The sequence below is a fragment of the Oncorhynchus mykiss genome, chromosome 21 (assembly GCF_057628025.1).
Source record: "Oncorhynchus mykiss isolate SJ-2025 chromosome 21, ASM5762802v1, whole genome shotgun sequence".
Lineage (NCBI taxonomy): Eukaryota > Metazoa > Chordata > Actinopteri > Salmoniformes > Salmonidae > Oncorhynchus > Oncorhynchus mykiss.
The window spans coordinates 36,468,256-36,492,916 of NC_143042.1; the positions used below are offsets into that span (position 1 = coordinate 36,468,256).

Below are 24,661 nucleotides of genomic sequence, written 5' to 3' on the forward strand. Positions count from 1 at the left end.
ACAGTCATGGGTGGGCATAGCTCACCCACTTGGGAGACTGGCACACCCACTGGGGAGCAAGGCCCAGCCAATAATAATTTGTTTTTCCCCATAAAAGGGCTTTATTACAGACAGAAATACTCCTCAGCACCCCCCCACCACCTCATGAGCTTAAATAAAAGGTCCCAGAAATTTTCCATACGAACAAAAACGTTATTTCTCTCAAATGATGTGCACAAATTTGTTTACATCCCTAATAGTAGGCATTTCTCCTTTTCCAAGATATACCACACCTGTCAGGTGAATGGATTATCAAGAAGCTGATTAAACAGTATGATCATTACACAGGTGCACCTTGTGCGAGGACAAAAAAAGGACACTCTAAAATATGCAGTTTTGTCACACAACACAATGTGTCAAGTTTGAGGGAGCGTGCAATTGGCATGGTGACTGCAGGAATGTTCACCAGAGCTGTTGCCAGAAAATGTAATGTTCATTTCTATAACATAAGCCACCTCCAATGTTGTTTTAGAGAATTAGGCAGTACATCCAACTGGCCTTACAACCGCAGACCATGTGTAACCACACCAGCCCAGGACTTCCACATCATTCTGATTGGCTGGGCCTGGCTCCCAAGTTGTTGTTTTTTACCAGGTAAGTTAACTGAGAACACATTCTCATATACAGCAACAACCTGGGGAATAGTTACAGGGAAGAGGAGGGGGATGAATGAGCCATTTGTAAGCAGCGGATGATTAGGCGACCATGATGTGATGAGGGACATCTTGGGAATTTAGCCAGGACACCAGGGTTAACACCCCTACTCTTACAATAAGTGCCATGGGATCTTTAGTGACCTCAGAGAGTCAGGACACCAGTTTAATGTCCCATCCGAAAGACAGCACCCTACACAGGGCAGTGTCATTGCCCTGGGGCATTGGGCTATTTTTTGGACCAGAGGCAAGAGTGCCTCCTACTGGCCCTCCAACACCACTTCCAGCATCTGGTCTCCCATCCAGGGACTGACCAGGACCAACCCTGCTTAGCTTCAGAAGCAAGCCAGCAGTGGGATGCAGGGTGGTATGCTGCTGGCAGTGGGTGAGCCTATGCCCTCCCAGGCCCACCCATGGCTACGCCCCTGCCTAGTCATGTGAAATCCATAAATTAGGGCCTAATTCATTTATTTATTTCCTTATTTGAACTGTAACTCGGTAAAATCGTTGAAATTGTTGCATGTTGCGTTTATATTTTTGTTCAGTGTAGTAATTTGAAATAAGGTTGACTCACAACTTTTGCTTGGAGGGATGATTGCAGAACAGAACTACAGAGGACAAAGAAATGACTCTGCTTAATCTATAGATTCATCCTTTCTGTGACTGCCTCTCGACGACGAAGCGAGCAAGCTTCTTCACCCAGCCAGAGTGAGAGTTCAGGCAGATCTTCTCTCCACTCACCAGACCAGCACTGGAAAACAAGACACAGTCACTGTGGCTGTACAGACAGCTCCAAGACACATCCACTGTTTATACAGACACTTCAAGACACATCCACTGTTACAGACAGGGGTATGTCAGCTCATCATTACTCTCCAGATTATATTACAGATGCTTTGTCAGGCTCATTTGCATCAAATGTCAGACTTTTTGGAAATGAGGTGAATCCATTTCTTTGGAAGTTGGAGTAATATTTTGGGATGTTCACACTGTTTTCACTCTAAAAACAGACAGGAGATTGGGGTCATTGAGTTTGATACACGTGCGAGTAACTTCATGGGAAATGTGTTCCACGCTTCTGTCTGGAGGAATTGCAAACAAATGAAGCCCCTACTCCCTATGAACGTGGGTAGACCTGAGGGGATTGGATAGGTGAAAGCAATATGGCAACATTTCACCTGGCCAATCAGAGGTCCAGATGGATATACCACCATATTGTTTACACCCGTCCAGTCCTCTCCGATCTCCACAATTGCCTAGAGGGGCTAGCAGCCGGTCTCAAATCAATACCTAACCCTCACCCTTGGCCCCAACCCTTGGATTCTGCAGATCTGTCAGATCTAAGCAATGTGGTGGAAGCTCCACCACTGCACTACTTATACCTACCCAGACCCGACAGATCTGCAAACATCAAGGGGTTAGGGCCAAGAGGGAGGCGTAGGGAGCTACAAGAGTTGCCTCGTTAATGCGCTCTCTCTCTCACAAGAACGAGATTTCTATAATCTCACTCCCTTTCTCTGCTCTGATAGACATCTCTCCAGTGTTGCACGGCGTCATTTATTTCCTTATAGAATCATAGGGTTCTAGAGGAGCTGCAGCACCCTGGATACATTTAACTCAATGTGGGGGGGGGGGGGGGGGGGGGGGGGGGAATGAGAGTTAGACTACTGCTGTCTGTTCGGAAATTAATGTAATAATTCAGAATAGTGTAACACACCTGTAAGGCCACCGAAACTCGCACATTGTTTGTTGACTAGCGTAAACAGTTTAGGACACTGATCTCCCACGGTATAATCAAGTTGATAGTGCACCCCAGCAATGACCAGCCGCAAGCAACGCCTTCCCAAAAACTCTTCCTCAGCATGCCTCCCGCATCCTCACATTCAGCAACTCATTTGCATAACATTGTGTGATAGGCTGAGAGACTTTTAAATGTGTAAAACATTATACCATGAGAAAGCCTATAATTTTGCCCCAGAGGTTCAATATCTTATTTTATTATTGCGTAGCAGTAGAGTGTATCCCAAAAACAAGGCATAGCTTACAGTTGGGAATACACTGCAAATACAGTGGGGAGAACAAGTATTTGATAACCTGCAAAATCGGCAGTGTTTCCTACTTACAAAGAATGTAGAGGTCTGTCATTTTTATCATAGGTACACTTCAACTGTGAGAGACAGGATCTAAAACAAAAATCCAGAAAATCACATGGTATGATTTTTATGTAATTCATTTGCATTTTATTGTATGACATAAGTATTTGATCACCTACCAACCAGTAAGAATTCCGGCTCTCACAGACCTGTTAGTTTTTCTTTAAGAAGCCCTCCTGTTCTCCACTCATTACCTGTATTAACTGCACCTGTTTGAACTTGTTACCTGTATAAAAGACACCTGTCCACACACTCAGTCAAACAGACTCCAACCTCTCCAAAATGGCCAAGACCAGAGAGCTGTGTAAGGACATCAGGGTTAAATTGTAGACCTGCACAAGGCTGGGATGGGCTATAGGACAATAGGCAAGCAGCTTGGTGAGAAGGCAACAACTGTTGGCGCAGTTATTAGAAAATGGAAGAAGTTCAAGATGATGGTCAATCACCCTCGGTCTGGGGCTCCATGCAAGATCTCACCTTGTGGGGCATCAATGATCATGAGGAAGGTGAGGGATCAGCCCAGAACTACACGGCAGGACCTGGTCAATGACCTGAAGAGAGCTGGGACCACAGTCTCAAAGAAAACCATTAGTAACACACTACGCCGTCATGGATTAAAATCCTGCAGCGTACACAAGGTCCCCCTGCTCAAGCCAGCGCATGTCTAGGCCCGTCTGAAGTTTGCCAATGACCATCTGGATGATCCAGAGGAGGAATGGGAGAAGGTCATGTGGTCTAATTAGACAAAAATAGAGCTTTTTGGTCTAAACTCCACTCACCGTGTTTGGAGGAAGAAGAAGGATGAGTACAACCCCAAGAACACCATCCCAACTGTGAAGCATGGAGGTGGAAACATCATTCTATGGGGATGCTTTTCTGCAAAGTGGACAGGACAAGATCGCGAGATCTTGGCCAACAACCTCCTTCCCTCAGTAAGAGCATTGAAGATGGGTCGTGGCTGGGTCTTCCAGCATGACAACGACCCGAAACACACAGCCAGGGCAACTAAGGAGTGGCTCCATAAGAAGCATCTCAAGATCCTGGAGTGGCCTAGCCAGTTTCCAGACCTGAACCCAATAGAAAATATTTTGAGGGAGCTGTGTTGGACTAGTAACCGACAGCCCCGAAACCTGAAGGATCTGGAGAAGGTCTGTATGGAGGAGTGAGCCAAAATCCTTGCTGCAGTGTGTGCAAACCTGGTCAAGAACTACAGAAAACGTATGAACTCTAATTGCAAACAAAGGTTTCTGTACCAAATATTAAGTACTGCTTTTCTGATGTGTCAAATACTTATGTCATACAACAAAATGCTAATTAATTACTTAATCATACAATGTGATTTTCTGGACTTTTGTTTTAGATTCCGTCTCTCACAGTTGAAGTGTACCCATGATAAAAATTACAGACCTCTACATGCTTTGTAAGTAGGAAAACCTGCTAAATCGGCAGTGTATCAAATACTTGTTCTCCCCACTGTATGTCAATGAACAAACAGCAGGCAGACAAAAACAGCCCTTTAACAATATTTCAAATACAATCTCGGGAAAACACAGATTGAAAAGCAATTGGCTCTTGTTGAAATAGAGAACATTCTAAAATCGGGCTGCTGTCGGCTACCAAAATATTTGATCAAGTTCCAAATATTGTTTTACAAAGTAAAACCAGAGAGAAAAAGAGCCTTTGAGCTGTGCATCGTTGGGTGAGTCAGTGAAACTGGATATCACTTCTAGGACTATAATTTACTCCTCATATTGTACAATGTGTGTCTCCACACACCTAGGTCTAGGCTATTGATGGATTCAAGACAATGTCGGTTTATCTACCTCAGATCCTCAGTTTGTCAGTTTCAAAGATGCCTGTCATTTCGATAATTTGCGTGGTACTATGGTGCTTTCAGGACAACTGGGAACTCTGGGGAAATCATTACGTCAGAACGTTTGAGCTCTAAAAAGAGGCTTGAGTTCCAGTCTTGGAATTCCGAGTTGGATGACCGTTCAAAATGAATTTGCCCAGTCGGTTTTAGTATTTTTTCGGAGTTCCCAATTGTCTAAAATGCACTGGTAAGAAGTAGGAGATTTCAGAATTCCGAGTTCCCAGTTGTTTTGAACGCAGCATTAAAGATTATGCCAAGGTCTTCAGTCATTCAGTCAGGGCGGCAGGGTAGCCTAGTGGTTAGAGTGTTGGACTAGTAACCGAAAGGTTGACAAGGTACAAATCTGAGCTGACAAGGTACAAATCTGTCGTTTTAAATGTTAAAGGATGTAGAATTGCATAAAATGCATTCATAAAAAGACAAATATTTTCCCGGACCCTAGGCCACATTTTCCCCATGTGTGCAATTTCTGTAATGCCTCTACTCTACTGCTCTATGCAAATGTGATGATATGCATGCAATGTTTTATTATAAAGGTCATTTAATTTTTCTCATCCGGTACCTCCGAGCTCCCCAGGTTACCCCCCTCTTGTGCTCACTTTTTGTTCTGGCACCTCCCGATACACAAATGAAGCACTGCTTTCCAGGCTTTATAAGATCTGGCATGTGTCCCCAATGTTGTCAGGCAGAAATTTGACCGTAGAGTCACTCACATGACCTCTCTGGTCTTGCAGTGTGGCCCTCTGGGAAGGATCTCGACGCTCTGTCTGGACTCCAGCTGATTGCACAGGCATTGTCTGTTGTAATCCCTCCCGATTGGGTGCACACCAAGAACAATTAATCAATCTTTTAGTTCATACAATCCAAAGAGATTTTGTTAAAATATGTTTTCATTATTTTGTTTTGTGTATTGGATAGAAACAGAGTCCAGTATTGCAACACAAAAGTGTTTGCTCTCTACAGTTCCTCATTCACATAAACACACACACACTCACACACAGACAGTTGGAGAGACATCTAAGAAGCTGGCCCAATAAAAGTTAACTTTAAGGTCCAGTGTTTACTGATGATATTCAGTTGTAAACTGTCAAATGTTCTGTACTTTTGTACTTTTCTTAAACAACAGCTGTAGACTAACAGTGAAATGGTTACTTACAGGCCTTTTCCAACAATCCAGAGTTAAAGATAGAACAAAACAGAAATAGTGACACGAGGAATAAATCACAGTGAATAATGAGTTGATGTGCAGGGGTACGAGGTAATTGAGGTAGCTAGCTATATGTACATATTGGTAGGTATAAAGTGACTATGCAAAGGGATAATTGACAGTAGCCACAGTGAGTGAATGTGTGTGGCGTCAGTACACCTGTGCGCGTGTTGTGTGGGCATATGTTGTGTGTGTTGGGGTGTCAGTATGAGTGGGTGGGTAGAGTCCAGTGTGTGTATAGAGTCAGTGAGAGGGAGTTAGTGCAGAAATGGGTCAATACAGGTAGTACGGGAAGCCATTTCATTAGCTACTTAGCAAGTCTTGTTCAGCAGTCTTATGACTTGGGGGTAGAACCGGTAGAGGTTGTTGACTTGAAAAATTGAGGATCATGGGAGACCCACGTTATAGGCGAGTAAACGCACGGAGACGACAAAGTGCGTTTCGAAAATCGCCAAAGACTAATTATTTTAACCTAAAGCATTTAATAAAGACATTTATGGGGAATGGGAATGAGAGGGCTACTTACACTGTGTTGGAAAGGGATCACAGCAGTGAATGAATGAGGGTATGAGGCATGAGTTGAGGTGTTCAGAGGCTTGAGTTCAGTGCAGGGCAGGATTTGACTGGGAAGACAAAAAACAATAACACAACACACTACGCAGTTAAGACAAAAGAGCTAAGAATGAGTTAGTCCAAGCAAGGAGTAAAATCATTCATGTGTAACAATGGGATTGTGTATGTGATTGACTCGACATACAGGAATGAGAGAAAATGTAGAGGTGTACTCACAGTGCTTGGAGGGGAAGCATTCAATGTGCCAGTGGAAGAGCGGGCACATGAGACATGGCTTCAGTTCATGTCAGGAGAAAGTTGACAAAGGAAGTGGAGTTGAGTAGTCATCACCTTGTAAATATAAATAGACGATTACATTCCATTACAGCTGCGCCATCGTAGGTTTGGACAACGAGTTTGTCTATAACTTAAACTCAGACATCTCAAAATGCATAAAGTCAAACAAAGACTGCGCATCTCACCCACTTGACACATCAAAGTATCTCAAGAAACGTCCCTGAATAAAGCCCTGATCATCCACATACCTGACGACAACTGCAAGCAGACTGGTGGCACAGTAGGTCCCAGAGCGGTGAGGCAATTTTTACACCCTGGGGCTTGGAGTTTTTCCTTATATGTTAACCTAACTAGGAAAAAGGTATGACAGTGATTAATCAGTCGTAAAAAGGTTTTATATGGGCTATGATTGGACCAGATTTTCCTAATCAGATCACATGATTTTTCCTCCTGAAAAAAAACTCCTGAAAAAAAAAATCCTGGCCCTGGGGGGCCCTGAAAACCCTGTCAAACTGCATCTACCTTATACTTGTTCCTATACATTATATTTAAACTAGATTTGGAGGGTGATTTCCTCTACCCAGACACATAGACAACAACTGATAGACAATAACTGATAGACAATAGAACTCACAGGGCTGAGCTAGCTTTATGCATGTTTACATCATGCAGGCCTATGCAGCTGTAGGCCTTACAAAACATTTACTCACATCTGTCGCCACTATTATGTTGATTCATTAATTCCAGTTAATCATTATGGATTAAAAACGTATATGCAGCCTAGCCAGCCCAATTTTGAATATAAACTCAATTTGAGCACATTCACGTTTTTTCCTGACACACAAACGGACTATAAATACATAACGTTACCAATGAGTTGACCCTGACCAGATTGGACGGTGGGCATAGGCTGTATGCAGCTAGCCTACAGTTGATGAGACTGAAAAATAATCAAGTTTTCATCCCATACAGCATGTCAGATTTCTAATGTTTAGGTGTAGTTTAGGCTGCTGCAACATTTATATCATGCGTTTTTGAGTGTCTGTTCCAGGTGAGTATGTGTTATCATCTTTGCTAAATAAATACCAGAGGAAAGTGGAAAGCCTACTTGAGCACACGCGAAAGAATGCGCAGCGTCAATCTCTTTAATATTTTAATGGATGATGTGCTGGAATCATTCGGAATTGTTTTCGACATCGCAAAAAAAAGAGTTGAAAGCTCGATAAGTTCAGCAAGTAAAGCATAGTAACGTGCAATTACCTCTGCAAGCTCCTTGTAGTTGCCCATGCACAAAAACGCAGGCAAGGCGTGCAGTACAGACGGCTTGATGAAAGGCTCCCTGTTAACAATCTATACTTTTGATCAGCTGGTATTTTAACTCGCACCTTTTCCGTGTACCCCAGAGAATGAAAGGGGTTCTTCGACAAAAAGTCCACAACATTTTCAGCAGCGTTGCCTATTATACCATTCTGGCGCATAAAACTGCACACTCGCGCTGGTACAGTTGGTAGCTAGCCATTTAAATTGACAATATATTTAAATTTGCTAAAACCAAGAATTTGTTATACCTCCTCAGTATCCTGTAATTTGAAAAAACTCATTTGAATTTAATACAATCCCAAAAATGCTTCAGGATCACTTTTCACTCTTAAAACAATGTCACCAAGCTTCTCAACACATAGAAACCCCATAACGCTCAGTGGCACAATCCCAATACAACTCAATAGGTTAGTTCTCTGATGCTAATTCTATGATTGGATGGACAATATGTCAGTTCTTCCTGCTAAAGATTTAATTGGTTGGAGGACGTACTTCAGAGTGGTCATAATTACCATGTACACTACTGTTTGGGGTCACTTAGAAATGCCCTTGTTTTTGAAAGAAAAACTATTTTTTGTCCATTAAAATAACATCAAATTGATCAGAAATACAGTGTCGACATTGTTAATGTTGTAAATGCCTATTGTAGCTGGAAACAGCAGTTTTTTTATGGAAAATTGACATAGGCGTACAGAGGCCCATTATCAGCAACCATCACTCCTGTGTTCCAATGGCACGTTGTGTTAGCTAATCCAAGTTTATAATTTTAAAAGGATAATTGATCATTAGAAAACCATTTTGCAATTATGTTAGTACAGCTGAAAACTGTTTCTCATTAAAGAAGCAATAAAACTGTCCTCCTTTAGACTGGTTGAGTATCTGGAGCATCAGCATTTGTGGGTTCGATTACAGGCTCAAAATGGCCAAAAACAAAGCACTTTCTTCTGAAACTTGTCAGTCTATTCTTGTTCTGAGATATGAAGGCTATTCCATGCGAGAACTTGCCAAGAAACTGAACAGAACAGTGCAAACTGTCTCTAACCAGAATAGAAAGTGGAGTGGGAGGCCCCAGTGCACAACTGAGCAAGATGACAAGTACATTAGAGTGTCTAGTTTGAGAAACAAACGCCTCACAAGTCCTCAACTGTCAGCTTCATTAAATAGTACCCGTAAAACACCAGTCTCAACATCAACAGTGAAGAGGCGAGTTCCTCTGTTCAGTGTCTGTGTTCTTTTGCTCATCTTAATCTTTTATTTTTATTGGCTGGTCTGAGATATAGCTTTTTCTTTGCAATTCTGCTTAGATGGCATGTCTGTCTTCAAATAAATCCAGAGTGAGTGCAAGAGACAGTGAGAGTGAGAGACAGCAAGAGAGTGTGAGTCAGCGGGAGAGCGTGAGAAAGTGGTTTTGGGTTGACATGAAACAGCCTGCATTGAATTCCAAGCTCAAGCAGACAGATGGGCAGCTCTTCTTCTATTTGCTAAACCACTTGATTAGCAAAAAGACCGCCACACGCTCATCCCACAACAGAATCATCCTTAGAGACCATTAGAGACCTACAGTAAAGCTGTCCTCCACGGGGTTGCATGTAAACGTATATCACCATGAACACCGCAAGCATAACCATCATTCTGCTCACACTTCTGTCCATCTTCTCAACAACTGAAGGTAAATAATCATTCATTCATCACTTAATATTGTATAATTAATTATGTCTTTTATTATTTTACTGCATTTGTAAGCTGGGTACTTTCATTTGAAGTTTTAGCAACTAATCAACATTCCAGTAGTGTTGGCGACTCTTTACATGACAGTGTTCTTATTACTGGGTTATTATCCATGTTTATACAAATGAATAACTAATGTAACTACTACTCATTGTTATACTGTGTTTACAGCAGCAACCCTTACCCTAACTCTAGCCCTAACCCGTAACCATAGATATGCAAGAAAAACACTGAAATTGAACCAAGAGATTTAAGACAAAGCCATTGTGCTTTCCACCCTACTTCTCTATAGGGATAAAGCAACCACGGGTTCTACGCTGCCTTTGCCCCAAAGTGCAGGCTGGTCTTATTCCGTTCAGTGATTTGAAGAGTGTGTGGCACCTCTCTCCTCGCCCACACTGTTCAAAGACTGAAGTCATGTGAGTGTATCCCTCCCTCTAATGATAAATCAACATAACTGAGCATTTATAATCAGTAACCGGTATGATTATTAATACATTTTGACAATGATCTTCTCCTCAGAATAAGTAAAAATGTTGTTGTCCCTCAAATGATAAATCGACACCTTGATAGTTTATCATCAGGTTAATTGTTTTGAGAGTGATCTTCAGACTAAGTGTTAAAAACATGAAAAGTAACTTATGATTTAAATAAAGTTCAAGAATTTGCTCAAAGGGTACTGGTGCACATTTTGAAGTGAATTAAAAGGGATAGTTTGTAATTCCTGACCTTGAAAGTAGTCTATGGATCATCTATGAACTATGCCTTTAATTATTTTCAGTGTCACACTCAAAAGGGGAGGTCAACTCTGCCTGGACCCAAAGAAACGTTTGGTGAAGATTCTGGTGGAGAGATCAACCAAAAGGTAATAACAATCCTTAACTGAATAACATAGTCCATGGCAGTGCATTGCTGCCATTGTCTTGTATTAGTGAAATCATAGTCTGGTCATACCCAAATCTAACTGCCAGTAGCGCAGGACCTGAAGCAAGGATATGCATTTTCTTGATACCATTTGAAAGGAAACACTTTGAAGTTTGTGGAAATGCAAAATGAATGTAGGAGAAAGTAGCACATTAGATTTGGTTAAAAAGATAACAAAGAAAAACATGTTTTTTTTTGTACCATCATCAATTTAGATGTTGGCCACTAGATTGCAGCAGTGTATGTGCAAAGTTTTAGACAGATCCAATGAACCATTGTATATCTGTTCAAAATGTTGTATCAAGACTGCCCAAACGTGCCTAATTGGTTTATTAATACATTTTCAAGTTCATAATTATGCACTCCCCTCAAATCAATAGCATGGTATTCTTTCACTGTAATAGCTACGGTAAATTGGACAGTGCAGTTAGATTAACAAGAATTTAAGCTTTCTGCCCATATCAGATGTCTACGTCGTGGGAATCTTTTTTGTTACTTACAACCTCATGCCAATCACATTAGTCTATGTTAGGGGGGGGGGGAACACCGATCCCATAGAGGTTTTTAAAAAAGCAATGTCCTTGGCTAGTTTGACTTGTTTGTCTTCTATTTTGCAGAATGCAGGAAAGCAAACGTTCTAAAGAGGTTGGAAGCGTCACTCCTGCCCTGTTACACTTGTCAACCAAATGATGGACGTGATTCAACTGGACTGCCTTCCCAGTGACCAATTCTGAAGCACCCACTAGAATACTATGAATCCGATTGGGATATTGCACTGGGAAATAATTATCTTGAGTGGAAGGGTAAATTGTGGCATTGTGTGCCCATTTTCTCTATCCACGCACGACTTCATTGCCGTCTCATATATCACACCCAAATATATCATCTTATATGAATTATATGTCCCTTCACTGTTTTGGTATGTTTATTACATATAATTTTTTTTACTACTACTTATATGTTAATTATATCTTCACCTGTGAAAAACACAGGTAGGGTCAGAAGGAGGAGTCCTTAAGAAGAGAGCTGCATATAGGTAACTGAAAATAGTCCTTTATAACAGGACTTAAAGACAGTGTCTGTCTATTGATGCTTTCATTTTCTAACTTGTCCAAGCAGGCAAATAAAAACAACATATTCATATCTGCTGACTGTCTCTGTATAACGTTCCACTTTCAGTCAAGCTTTTGGTTTCCAGACAAAAAAAAAGCTCTATAGCAAAGACAATGGCAGAGATGTTGGCAAACTAATGTCGTTCCCTATGTCCCACAATTTCTTATATAGCGCACTACTTTTGAACAGAGCCCTATGGGCCCTTGTCAAACATAGTGCTCTATATAGAGAACAGGGTTCCATTTGGGATGCAGCCAGTGTGTTTTGATGCCTTGGCCTGTGATGACAATGTCTCACACAGTGCCTGCAGAAGCTGCAGCATGTGACTTACTGTTGAAGGTTATTACTAAAGACAACATGGACAAGTCATTGCATCTTCTTTTGTACCCTGGCCAAAACCCTCATTTACCAAAACACAGAGGTCTTGGTATGGTGCCAATACTTTAAGAAAAAGACTAATTGTGAGAACATGGAAATAGAATGAGCCCGGATTATTTGCATTAGTTTTGTGGGAAGCACATGCAGAGAACAACATTTGGAGCCAGTTTCTTAGACACAGATACATCAAGCCTAGTCCTGGACTAAAAGTATTTTTAAATTGAGATTCTCCATTAATTTGAGCATGCTTTTTTAGCCCCGAGCTAAGTTTAGACTGAATCTGTGTCTGGGAAACCAGCCCTGTGTGACAAATGACAGCAGTTTTAAGACGAATAGGTTCAACTTTTGTTCATATATTTTTTTCTTAGAGTATTTCTGAGTTTAATGTCTTAGTAGAATACATACAGTGGGGAGAACAAGTCATGTATGGCAAGATCTTGGCCAACAACCTCCTTCCCTCAGTAAGAGCATTGAAAATGGGTTGTGGCTGGGTCTTCCAGCATGACAACGACCCGAAACACACAGCCAGGGCAACTAAAGAGTGGCTCTGTAAGAAGCATCTCAAGGTCCTGGAGTGGCCTAGCCAGTCTCCAGACCTGAACCCAATAGAAAATCTTTGGAGGGAGCTGAAAGTCCATATTGCCCAGCGATAGCCCCGAAACCTGAAGGATCTGGAGAAGGTCTGTATGGAGGAGTGGGCCAAAATCCCTGCTGCAGTGTGTGCAAACCTGGTCAAGAACTACAGGAAACGTATGAACTCTGTAATTGCAAACAAAGGTTTCTGTACCAAATATTAAGTACTGCTCTTCTGATGTGTCAAATACTTATGTCATGCAATAAAATGATAATTAATTACTTAAAAATCATACAATGTGATTTTCTGGATTTTGTTTAGATTCTGTCTCTCACAGTTGAAGTGTACCTATAATAAAAATTACAGACCTCTACATGCTTTTTAAGTTGGAAAACCTGCAAAATCGGCAGTGTATCAAATACTTGTTCTCCCCACTGTATCTTCACATCAGTTTATGTGATCAGACACACAGTATTTACCTTGTGTATGACTCCCTAAGTTGTTTAGGTGTCCTGTGTTTTTCTGCATCTTTTATAGGCTTACACTGCTAAGTGTCTCCAACCCTAGATGGCCCCTGCTCTTTTCCAGACCTCTCTGCCTTGCAGGCACACGAGACAGACCAGCTCATGACTACCTTTTGGTAAACATGGTGTGAACACACACACACAAACACACACTTGCGGTAGGGACATTCCTGAAGAAATCTCCATCTGTTATTGTTGAGGGAGCTACAGCAGATGCCTTTAGAAACCATCACATCATCACCCGCCTGCCCATCAGCACTAGACAGGTTAACATTTTATTTAATTCTATTTCTTTAACTTTGATATAACCCCAGGAAGTCCCATCAAGGTTACAAGGCCTCTTTACCACCTCTTTATCATGAAGCTGTGTCTCCTGCTGGCTCTAGTGGGCAACTACTATATATTCTTTGCCAACGGTTAGACCCAAATATAGAAACATTCTATATAGAAATGTTATTTAGAACAAGTATGCCTCTCTGACATGTGGAATAAGGAATCACCTTTGCTCTATTTGTGACATTTCTACAAAACCCACAATGTTTTCCTAACTGTGTTGGTCAGCATTTGTTTCTATCTTCATCAACATTATTGTATAGTTTTGTTTATGTACTATAATGTGTAGAGCGAGATGGCGTTAATGGCTTCTATGCTCATCATAGTTAAACAAGTTAACATGTAGAGGATCATCCTATGTATATACACAATAATACAGTCTGTCTAATACCAAGTCTGGAACTAACAGGACCCGGAATAGCTTCTACCAGTGGATGCTCCTCAGACGAGGAAGGGGAGGACCATCCTCCTCAGTGAAATTTCATAAAAGTAAAAATAGTGAAACATTTAAAAAGTTATCCTTTTTAGATAAAACAATATTAAATATATTCATATGTCACCAAATAATTGATTAAATAAAAAATAGGATATGTTGCAATGAAGGTCTACAGTAACTTCAACAGCACTGTCTGGGGTAGCACCTTGGTGCAGCCAGAGGACAGCAAGCTTCCATCCTACTCTGGCAACATTGACTTCAATACAATACCTAGGAGGCTCGTAGGTCTCACCCCTTCCATAGACATACATGGTAATTATGACCACTTCCGGAGGACGTCCTCCAACCAATCAAAGCTTTTGCAGGAAGAACTGACATGCTGTCCATCCAATCATCTGATTAGGATCAGAGAATTAACCTATTGATTTGTATTGGAATTGTGCCACAGAGCGCAATGGGGATTCTATCTGTTGAGAAGCTTGGTGACATCATTGGATAGGGATTAAGAGTGAAAATTGATAGTTCAGCATTTTGTGGATATTATTCAATTCAAATGAGTTTTTTCAAATGACACGAGTCTGAGGAGGAATATTATAAATTGTTTTCTTACTTTAAGAACTTCATTTTTGCGTCCAGTAAAGGCAATTTATTTCAATTTGCCTTGCTAACTTAAATGGCTAGCTAGCTACTGTACCAGCGCAATTGTGCAGTTTTCTGCGCCAGAATGGTAGATTGGCCAATGCCGCTGAAAATGTTGGTTCCTTGTGGACTTTTTGTCGAAGAACTCTGGGGTACACGGAAAAAGTGTGAATTAAAAGCGAGGGTCGACCTCTGGCTGAGATCAGTTTCATGAAGAAGAACGAAAAGGTGAGGGTGTTCAATACCACCTGATCAAAAGTATAGATTGTTAAAACCTCTTACACGGAACCCAAAACGGCTGCGCGCGTTCGCTATCCTATCGTGCAGAAATGTATGTTGATCGCGTGTTGTGTAGACCAAGCGCGGTCACGACATGTAGGTTAAAATATCAAAACAAAATCGAAACCAATGACATTAATTTGGGAACAGGTCGAAAAGTATTAAACATGTATGGCAATTTATATAGTTAGCTTGCACTTGCTAGCTAATTTGTCCTGGGATATAAACATTGAGTTGTTATTTTACCTGAAATGCGCAAGGTCCTCTACTCCGCCAATTAATCCACACATAAAATGGTCAACAGAATCGTTTCTAGTCATCTCTCTTACTTCCAGGCTTTTTCATCTTTGAATTTATATAGTGATCGGCATCTATACTTTCATAGTATTACCACGACAACCGGCAAAACATTTAATCTTTCAATCACCCAAGTGGGTATAACCAATGAGGAGATGGCACGTGGGTACCTGCTTCTATAAACCAATGAGGAGATGGGAGAGGCAGGACTTGCAGCGCAATCTGCGTCAGAAATAGGAATGATTTCTACTTGAGCCCTTTGCAACGCAGACTCTCGTTGGCGCGCGCGAGCAGTGTGGGTGCAATAATTGAACAACATGGATTTCTAAATTTATTTTGCAACGCACGCGACGTGGCTGGTCTGGTCAGCATGTTAGGGATCGCGGACTGCTAGCGGTCCACCTGCGACAACATCTGATGAAATTGCAGAGCGCCAAAATCGAAATAAGAAAATCGAAGTATTAAACATTCATGAACATACAAGTGTCTTGCATTATTTAAAAGCTTAACTTCTTGTTAATCCAACCGCGTTGTCAGATTTCAAAAAGGCTTCACCACGAAAGCATACCATGCGATTATCTGGAGGACAGCGCCCCACATCAAAATACTTTTTCAACCAGCACCGGCTTCACAAAAATCACAAATAGTGATAAAATCACTTACCTTTTGATGATCTTCCTCTGTTTGCAATCCCAAGAGTCCCAGCTACACAACAAATGTTTGTTTTGTTCGATAAAGTCCTTCTTTATATCCAAAAAAGTCAGTTTAGTTGGCATCATTGATTTCAGCAATCCACTCCTTCAACATGCATACAAAGGAATCCAAAAAGCTACCGGTAAACTTCGTCCAAACAAGTCAAACAATGTTTCTAATCAATCCTCAGGTACCCTAATATGTAAATAAACGATAATATTTCAGATGGAAAGAACGGTGTTCAATAGAAAAGGAAACTAACGAAGAGTGTGCCCTCATTTACACGCTCCAAAAGTCTACCTGTACAGATGAGAACACCTTGGATAAACTACAACTACTTGTTCAAGAAACAAGCCTGAAACCCTTTCTAAAGACTGTTGACACCTAGTGAAAGCCATAGGAACTGCAACCTGGGTCCAATTTATTTGTATATCCCATAGGCTAGCATTGAAAAGGCCTGTGACCTCAAAATAAAACATTTTTCCTTGGGTTTTCGCCTGCCATATTAGTTCCGTTATACTCACAGACATTATTTAATCAGGTTTTAGAAACTTCAGAGTGTTTTTTATCCAATTATATGCATCTATTAGCTTCTGGGCCTGAGTAACAGGCAGTTTACTTTGGGAACGTCAGTCATCCGGAAATTTGGGATACTGCCCCCCTAGCCTTAAGAAGGAAGCCTTTCATCAAGCCGCCTGTATTGCTCGTCTTGCCTGCGTTTTTGGGCATGCAATAATTTGCATTTAGAGGATACGACGAGATATAAAGTTCCGCCGACAAGGGCAACTATAAGGAGCTTGCAGAGGTAATTGCACGTTACGATGCTTTACTTGCTGAACTTATCGAACTTTCGACTCTTTTTTGGGATGTCGAAAACAATTCCGAATGATTCCAGCACATCATCCATTAAAAGATTAAAGAGAGTGACGCAGCGCATTCTTTTGCGTGTGCTCAAGTAGGCTTTCCACTTTCCTCTGGTATTTATTTAGCAAAGATGATAACACAATGACTCCGGACAGACAAAGCAAAAACTCATGATATAAATGTTGCAGCAGCCTAAACTACACCTAAACATTAGAAATCTGACATGCTGTATGGGATGAAAACGAGATTATTTTTCAGTCTCATCAACTGTAGGCTAGCTGCATACAGCCTATGCGCACTGTCCATCTGGTCAGGGTCAACTCATTGGTAACGTTATGTATTTATAGTCCGTTTGTGTGTCAGGAAAAAACGTGAATGTGCTCAAATTGAGTTTATATTCCAAATTGGGCTGGCTAGGCTGCATATACGTTTTTAATCCATAATGATTAACTGGAATTAATGAATCAACATAATAGTGACGACAGATGTGAGTAAATGTTTTGTAAGGCCTACAGCTGCATAGGCCTGCATGATGTAAACATGCATAAAGCTAGCTCAGCCCTGTGAGTTCTATTGTCTATGTGAGGGTGTTGGCAGTTTACAGTTTACTCAAAAATGAAGAAGAATATTCCAACATGGAAAACACAAATATCCAAAGCACAAGAACACAAACCCACATGACAAACAATAAAGCACAAAACAGAGAGGGAAGCCAGAGGGTTAAATAAGGAACATAATTATTGTAATAGAAATCAGGTGTGTATAATGAAGACAAAACCAAACGAAAAGGAAACATGGATCGGTAGCGACTAGAAAGCCGGTGACGTCGACCACCGAACGCTGCCCGAACTTCGTCAGAAGTCATAATAGTACCGCCCCCCCCCCCCCCTTGGAGGACGAGGAGCAGGGCGATCCAGATGGAGGCGGTGAAATTCCTGCAGTAATGATGGATCTAGGATGTCCTCCACCGGCACCCAACATCTCTCCTCCGGACCGTAACCCTCCCACTCCACGAGGTACTGAAGGCTTCTTGCCCTGAGTCCATAATGGCTTGCACAGTATACGCCGGGGCCCCCTCGATGTCCAGAGGGGGCGGAGGAACCTCCCGCACCTCAGCCTGCTGGAGCGGACCAGCCACCACCGGCCTGAGGAGAGACACATGGAACGAGGGGTTAATCAGGGAGAAGTTGTAATCTAAGTTGTAATCTATAACAAACAAAGTCCTCAGGACTTTAAAATGGCCCCACAAACCGCGGACCCAGCTTCCAGCAGGGCAGGCGAAGGGGCAGGTTTCGGGTCGAGAGCCAGACCCCGTCATGCACCGGGCCTCACTAGGGTGGCGGTCGGCACTCGCCTTCTGCCGCCTGATGGCCCGTTGTAGACGCACGTGGGCAGCGTCCCATGTCGCCTCCAAGTGCCGAAACCATTCATCCACCGCAGGAGCCTCGATCTGGCTCTGATGCCACGGTGCCAGGACCGGCTGATAACCTAACACACACTAGAAAGGGGATAGGTTAGTGGAAGAGTAGCTAAGGGAGTTTGACCATCTCCGCCCAGGGGATGAAAACCGACCACTCCCCCGGCCGGTCCTGGCAATAGGACCGCAGAAACCTACCCACATCCTGGTTGACTCTCTCCACCTGCCCGTTACTCGGGGTGAAAACCTGATGTGAGGCTGACCAAGACCCCAGGCGTTCCATAAACGCCCTCCATACTTTAGACGTGAATTGGGGACCACGATCAGAAACTATATCCCCAGGCACCCCGTAGTGCCGGAATACATGGGTGAACAGGGCCTCCGCAGTCTGTAGAGCCGTAGGGAGACCGGGCAAAGAAAGAAGGCGGCAGGACTTAGAAAACCGATCCACAACGACCAGGCTCGTGGTATTACCCCTCGACGGGGGTCAAAATCCACCGATAGGTGTGACACGGTCGTTGTGGAACAGGAAGAGGCAGTAATTTCCCTCTGGGCAGGTGTCTAGGTGCCTTGCACTGTGCCCACACCGAGCAGGAGGAAACATAAACCCTCACGTCCTTAGCTAAAGTGGGCCACCAGTACTTCCCAGCAAGACAGCGCACTGTCCGACCGATGCCAGGATGACCTGAGAAGGGTGACGTATGGGCCCTACAGATCAAACGATCACGGACATCAAACGGAACGTACAGACTCCCAACTGGACACTGTGGGGCAGTGGGGTCCTTACGTGACGCCCGCTCGATGTCCGCTTCCACCTCCCATACCACGGTGCCACCAGGCAAGAAGCTGGAATTATGGGAGTGGGATCCGCGGACCTCTCCTCCGTGTCATACATCCGGGACAGTGCGTCTGCCTTAACGTTCTGGGAACCTGGTCTGTAGGATAGAGTGAAAACAAAGCGGGTGAAAAACATGGCCCACCTCGCCTAGCGAGGATTCAGTCTCCTAGCTGCCCGAATGTACTCCAGATTGCAGTGGTCAGTCCAAATGAAAAAAGGGTGTCTAGCCCCCTCAAGCCAAGCAGGTTAAGGATGGCGTCCCTGCAGGCTAGCTCCCTACGACCGTCCTCGTGTAAACTACACCTGTAGTGGTCGATCAGGGCCCGCTCATTCCATTCCACGCAGGCGGCCAGAGTTCTAAAGTCCAGAGCGAACTCTTGAGAGCTCCTCATCCCCTCCGCTCTCCTGGTTGGTAGGTGATCAAATACTTATGTCATGCAATAAAATGCTAATGAATTACTTAAAAATCATACAATGTCATTTTCTGGATTTTTGTTTTAGATTCCGTCTCTCACAGTTGAAGTGTACCTATGATAAATATTACAGACCTCTACATGCTTTGTAAGTAGGAAAACCTGCAAAATCGTCAGTGTATCAAATACTTGTTCTCCCCACCGTATAAGGAAAAACTCCAGGCCCCAGTGGATAAAAATTGCCCCACTGTTCTGGGACCTATGGTGCCACCAGTCTGCTTGCAGTTATCGTCAGGTATGTGGATGATCAGGGCTTTATTCAGGGACGTTTCTTGAGATACTTTGATGTGTCAAGTGGGCGAGATGCGCAGTCTGTGTTTGACTTTATGAATTCTGAGATGTCTGAGTTTAAGTTATAGACAAACTCGTTGTCCAAATCTACGATGGCGCAGCTATAATGGAATGTACTGTATCTCCAATTTGTATTTACAGCTAAGTTTTTGTCTTCCCGGTCAAATCCTGTCCTGGTCAAGGCTCTGAACATCTCAGCTCATGCCTCATACCCTCATTCATTCACTGCTGTGATCCCTTTCCAACACAGTGTAAGTAGCCCTCTCATTCCCATTCCCCATAACATGGTACTATAAATGTCTTTCTTAAATGCTTTAGGTTAAAATAATTAGTCTTTGAAACACACTTTCTCTGTGGGTTACGTGCCTATACTGTGGGTCTCCCATCCTGTTTCATGTCACCAGCTTCCACTGATTACAGTATATACACTGAGTATACAAAACATTAAGAACATCCACTCTTTTCATTAAATAGACTGACCAGGCAAATCCAGGTGAAAGATGTGATCCATTATTGATGTCCACTTAAATCCACTTCAGTGAGTGTAGGTGAAGGGGAGGAGACTGGTTAAAGAAGGATTTTTAAGCATTTAGACATTTGAGTATGTGCCATTCAGAGGGTGAATGGGCAACAAAAGATTCAAGTGCTTTTGAACACACGGTATGGTAGTAAGTGCCAGGCGCACCGGTTTGTGTCAAGAACTGCAAAGCTGTCGGATTTTTCCACACACAACAGTTTCCGGCGTGTATCAAGAACAGTCAACCACCCAAAGGTCACCCAGCCAACTTGACACAACTGTGAGGAGCATTGGAGTCAACATGTGCTAATATTTCCGTGGAACACTTTCCACACCTTGTGGAGTCCAAGCCCTGACAAATTGAGGCTGTTCAGGGGGGTTCCTGATGTTTGGTATACTCACTGTAATAGTGTTGCCCTCACTGTTGTATTGTCAGAGATGAGGACTTGTGTTGTTTAAATTGTAGGTTTTCCCAAATCCTGCAAGTATTTCCTGAACAATTGGGGTCTGTTGTCCGTCACCAAACTGTTAGAAGATGGCATAGCATATACACCCCCCTTCATATTTATTTGGACAGTAAAGCTACATATTTTCATTTGGCTCTATACTCCAGAATTTGGGATTTGAGATCAAATCACATTTTATTATGTCACATGCGCCGAATACAACAGTTGTAGACTTTACAGTGAAATGTTTACTTACTGGAGCGTTCCCAAAAATGCATAGTTGAAAAGTAAGACAAATATTTGCTAAGTAAAAAAGGACATAGTAACACAAAAACAATAATGATGCTATATACAAGGAGTACTGGTACTGAGTCCATGCTTCAAATGTTTCATATGAGGTCACTTTTTATTTAAGGGCATTTCATATCTGTTTTACCATTTAGAAATGTATCTTCCCTCATTTGAAGGCGTGATAAGTACTGTATTTGGAGAAATTCACTTAGTGTATTTAAGTTTTTGGGGGCGGCAGGTAGCCTAATGGTTAGAGCATTGGGCCAGTAACCAAAAGTTTGCTGGATCGAATCCCCGAGCTGACAAAGTAAAAATCTGTCATTCTGCCTCTGAACAAGGCAGTTCCCCGGTAGGCAGTCATTGTAAATTCAAATGTGTTCTTAACTGCCTTGCAAATTTAAAAAAATGTTCTTAAAAGTTTCATATTTGCTCCCATATTCCTAGCACAAAAATTACTACATCAAGCTTGTTTTTTTAAACATTTCTATTTTATTTCACCTTTATTTAAACAGGTAGGCAGGCTAGTTGAGAACAAGTTCTCATTGACAACTGCGAACTGGCCAAGATAAAGCAAAGCAGTTCGACACATACAACAACACAGAGTTGCACATGGAATAAACAAAACATACAGTCAATAATACAGTAGAAAAAGTATATATACAGTGTGTGCAATTGAGGTAGGATAAGGGAGGTAAGGCAATAAAATAAATACAATATGAGGATGAGGTAGTTGGACGGGCTATTTACAGATGGGCTATGTACAGGTGCAGTGATCTATGAGCTGCTCTGACAGCTGGTGCTTAAAGCTAGTGAGGGAGATATGAGTCTCCAGCTTCAGTGATTTTTGCAGTTCGTTCCAGTTATTGGCAGCAGAGAACTGTAAGGAAAGGCGGCCAAAGGAAGAATTGGCTTTGGGGGTGACCAGTGAGATATACCTGCTGGAGCGTGTGCTACGGGTGGGCGCTGCTATGGTGACCAGTGAGCTGAGATAAGGCAGGGCTTTACCTAGCAGAGACTTGTAGATGACCTGGAGCCAGTGGGTTTGGCAACAAGTATGAAGCGAGGGCCAGCCAACGAGAGTGTACAGGTTGCAGTGGTGGATAGTATATGGGGCTTTGGTGACAAAACGGATGGCACTGTGATAAACTGCATCCAATTTGTTGAGTAGAGTGTTGGAGGCTATTTTGTAAATGGCATCGCAGAAGTTGAGGATCGCTAGGATGGTCAGTTTTACGAGGGTGTTGAATGAGTGAAGGATGTTTTGTTACAAAATAGGAAGCTGATTCTAGATTTAATTTTGGATTGGAGATGTTTAATGTGAGTCTGGAAGGATAGTTTACAGTCTAACCAGACACCTAGATATTTGTAGTTGTCCACATATTCTAAGTCAGAACCGTCCAGAGTAGTGATGCTGGACAGGCGGGCTGGTGCGGGCCGCGATCGGTTGATGAGCGGTTGTATGCTATTGAAGCTCGTCTGGAGGTTAGTTAACACAGTGTCCAAAGAGGAGCCAGAGGTATACAGAAGGATTTCATCTGCGTAGAGGTGGATTAGAGAATCACCAGCAGCAAGAACGACATGATTGATGTATACAGAGAAGAGAGTCGGCCCGAGAATTGAACCCTGTGTCACCCCCATAGAGACTGCCAGAGGTCCGGATAATATGCCCACCGATTTGACACACTGAACTCCATCAGGGAAGTAGTTGGTGAACCAGGCGAGGCAATCATTTGAGAAACCAAGGCTGTTGAGTCTGCCGATAAGAATGTGGTGATTGACAGAGTCGAAATCCTTGGCCAGGTCGATGAATACGGCTGCACAGTAATGTCTCTTTTCGATGGCGGTTATGATATCGTTTAGGACCTTGAGCGTGGCTGAGGTGCACCCATGACCACCTCTGAAACCAGATTGCATAGCGGAGAAGGTACGGTGGGATTCGAAATGGTCGGTAATCTGTTTGCTAACTTGGCTTTCGAAGACCTTAGAAAGGCAGGGTATGATAGATATAGGTCTGTAGCAGTTTGGGTCTAGAATGTCTCCCTCTTTGAAGAGGGGACTCAACAAACTTGTGACTCAACAAACATGGATACATTTGCAGTTTGTTTTGGTTGTGTTTCAGATTATGTTGTGCCCAATGAAAATGAATGGTAAATAATGTTTTGTGTCATTTTAGAGTCACTTATCTTAAGTAAGATAATATGTTTCTGAACACTCCTACATTAATGTGGATGCTACAGTGATTCAACATAGCCTTGCGGCATCACCGTCCATTTCCATTTTTTCCCAAGAAACATAAATGAGAACCAGTCCTGTGACTCTTCAGCCACAGGGATGCTATAGAAAGCATTACTGAAAAACTAGCATGTACAGCATTGTTTACTATTCTAAGGTCTTGCACAAAATGATAATCACCAGATGGTTTCCTAAAAGGTAAATTGATGTGTTACAAGGTGAATTCGGGCAGGGAACCATTGCGCCTCTTTCAACTAACGTGCTATGAATGGGAATGATACCCCTTTCGGCTCCTTTGCTAAGAGGGTACTGAGCTTTGTAAGGTCTGTGGGTGCTTTTCGGAATTACCATAACCTTTCATGCGTCCAATATTGGTCTTTGATTTAGCCCACAGTTCTTCAGGTATATATTTTAGCCAATCAATGTGTGAATTATCTTGTAATACCACAGGCATGGTTTCAACGGGAATTGGTTATTCTTTTGGTGTTGTTTCATTTTCCTTCAACTGTCTTTCCCCATGGGTGTTATTTGTTTCCCATGCAATAAAATGTGTAGTTACAGCTGTCTTCAGATCTTGTCTCAGGCCTGTCACCAGAGCATGGCACAATAGGCTGCTGCATGAGTCTTGGTCAAGTGTCAGGCCTTAGTGTTGGAGGACGACCCTGTTTGGTGGAATGGATTTTCTGCCCATGTGCATTTGGGGAAAGCAGCATTTACAGCTGTAAAAACTGCATCCAGCTTTTCACCACGATCAGCAACTGGTACATTGCGGTCCCAAATATATTTATAGTCCTTCCATTTAAATTTCAAGCACCAGCGTATTTCAGAGTATTTCAGAGTATTTCAGAGTATTTCTTCAATTTCTCTGGTGGTGGGGTTGTACATGGAGATTTCTTTGACATCTTCCTCAAACTTCACAGCATCCTTTGCTGGGTCAATGACATCGCCCACTATTGCTTTTATTTCGTCAACATCCACGGTTTCTCCATTTCCAGCATCGCACCTACATTATGGTTGGGTTAGCGAATTATTGGAAACATTCCCTCAAGCTTCTGCTTATCATCTCTTCCTTCGTTGGTGTCCTCGCTGCTGCTCCTTTTATCTTCATCTTGGCTACTTCCCTGACGTCATTCTTCCTGCTTGCACTCCTGAATTTGCTTGTTTCTCTACTGCCTTCTCTTCACTTACATTTCTCCAGTTCATTTCTTAGCTCTTCTAGCTCCTCTCCTTCACTCTCCCTCTCGTTTGCTCTGGCCCTTTTTTTTGCTGGTAGCTTTCTA

At 42.6% G+C, this 24,661-nt stretch overlaps 2 protein-coding genes and 1 long non-coding RNA gene across 3 annotated transcripts; 1 reads left to right on the forward strand and 2 right to left on the reverse strand.

Moving 5' to 3' along the window:
• Window positions 1–1,272: 1,272 nt before the first annotated feature.
• cxcl19 (chemokine (C-X-C motif) ligand 19) lies at window positions 1,273–5,553 on the reverse strand (the record flags this gene model as incomplete). Its single annotated transcript, XM_090214550.1, has 2 exons — window positions 1,273–1,443; window positions 5,432–5,553. Coding segments are annotated over 2 exons (225 nt in total), but the record flags the coding sequence as incomplete, so codon positions are not given.
• Window positions 5,554–6,118: 565 nt separating this feature from the next.
• LOC149973221 (uncharacterized) lies at window positions 6,119–9,642 on the reverse strand. The gene is made up of 3 exons (XR_016490302.1): window positions 7,023–9,642; window positions 6,715–6,828; window positions 6,119–6,548 (listed from the first exon to the last, which is right to left on the reverse strand). It is a non-coding gene; the product is annotated as an uncharacterized LOC149973221 (long non-coding RNA).
• Window positions 9,643–9,699: 57 nt separating this feature from the next.
• On the forward strand, window positions 9,700–11,436 carry cxcl8c (chemokine CXCL8c). Its single transcript, NM_001281349.1, is given in 4 exon segments — window positions 9,700–9,763; window positions 10,115–10,241; window positions 10,604–10,687; window positions 11,364–11,436. Coding segments are annotated over 4 exon segments (348 nt in total).
• The last annotated feature ends 13,225 nt before the right edge of the window (window positions 11,437–24,661 follow it).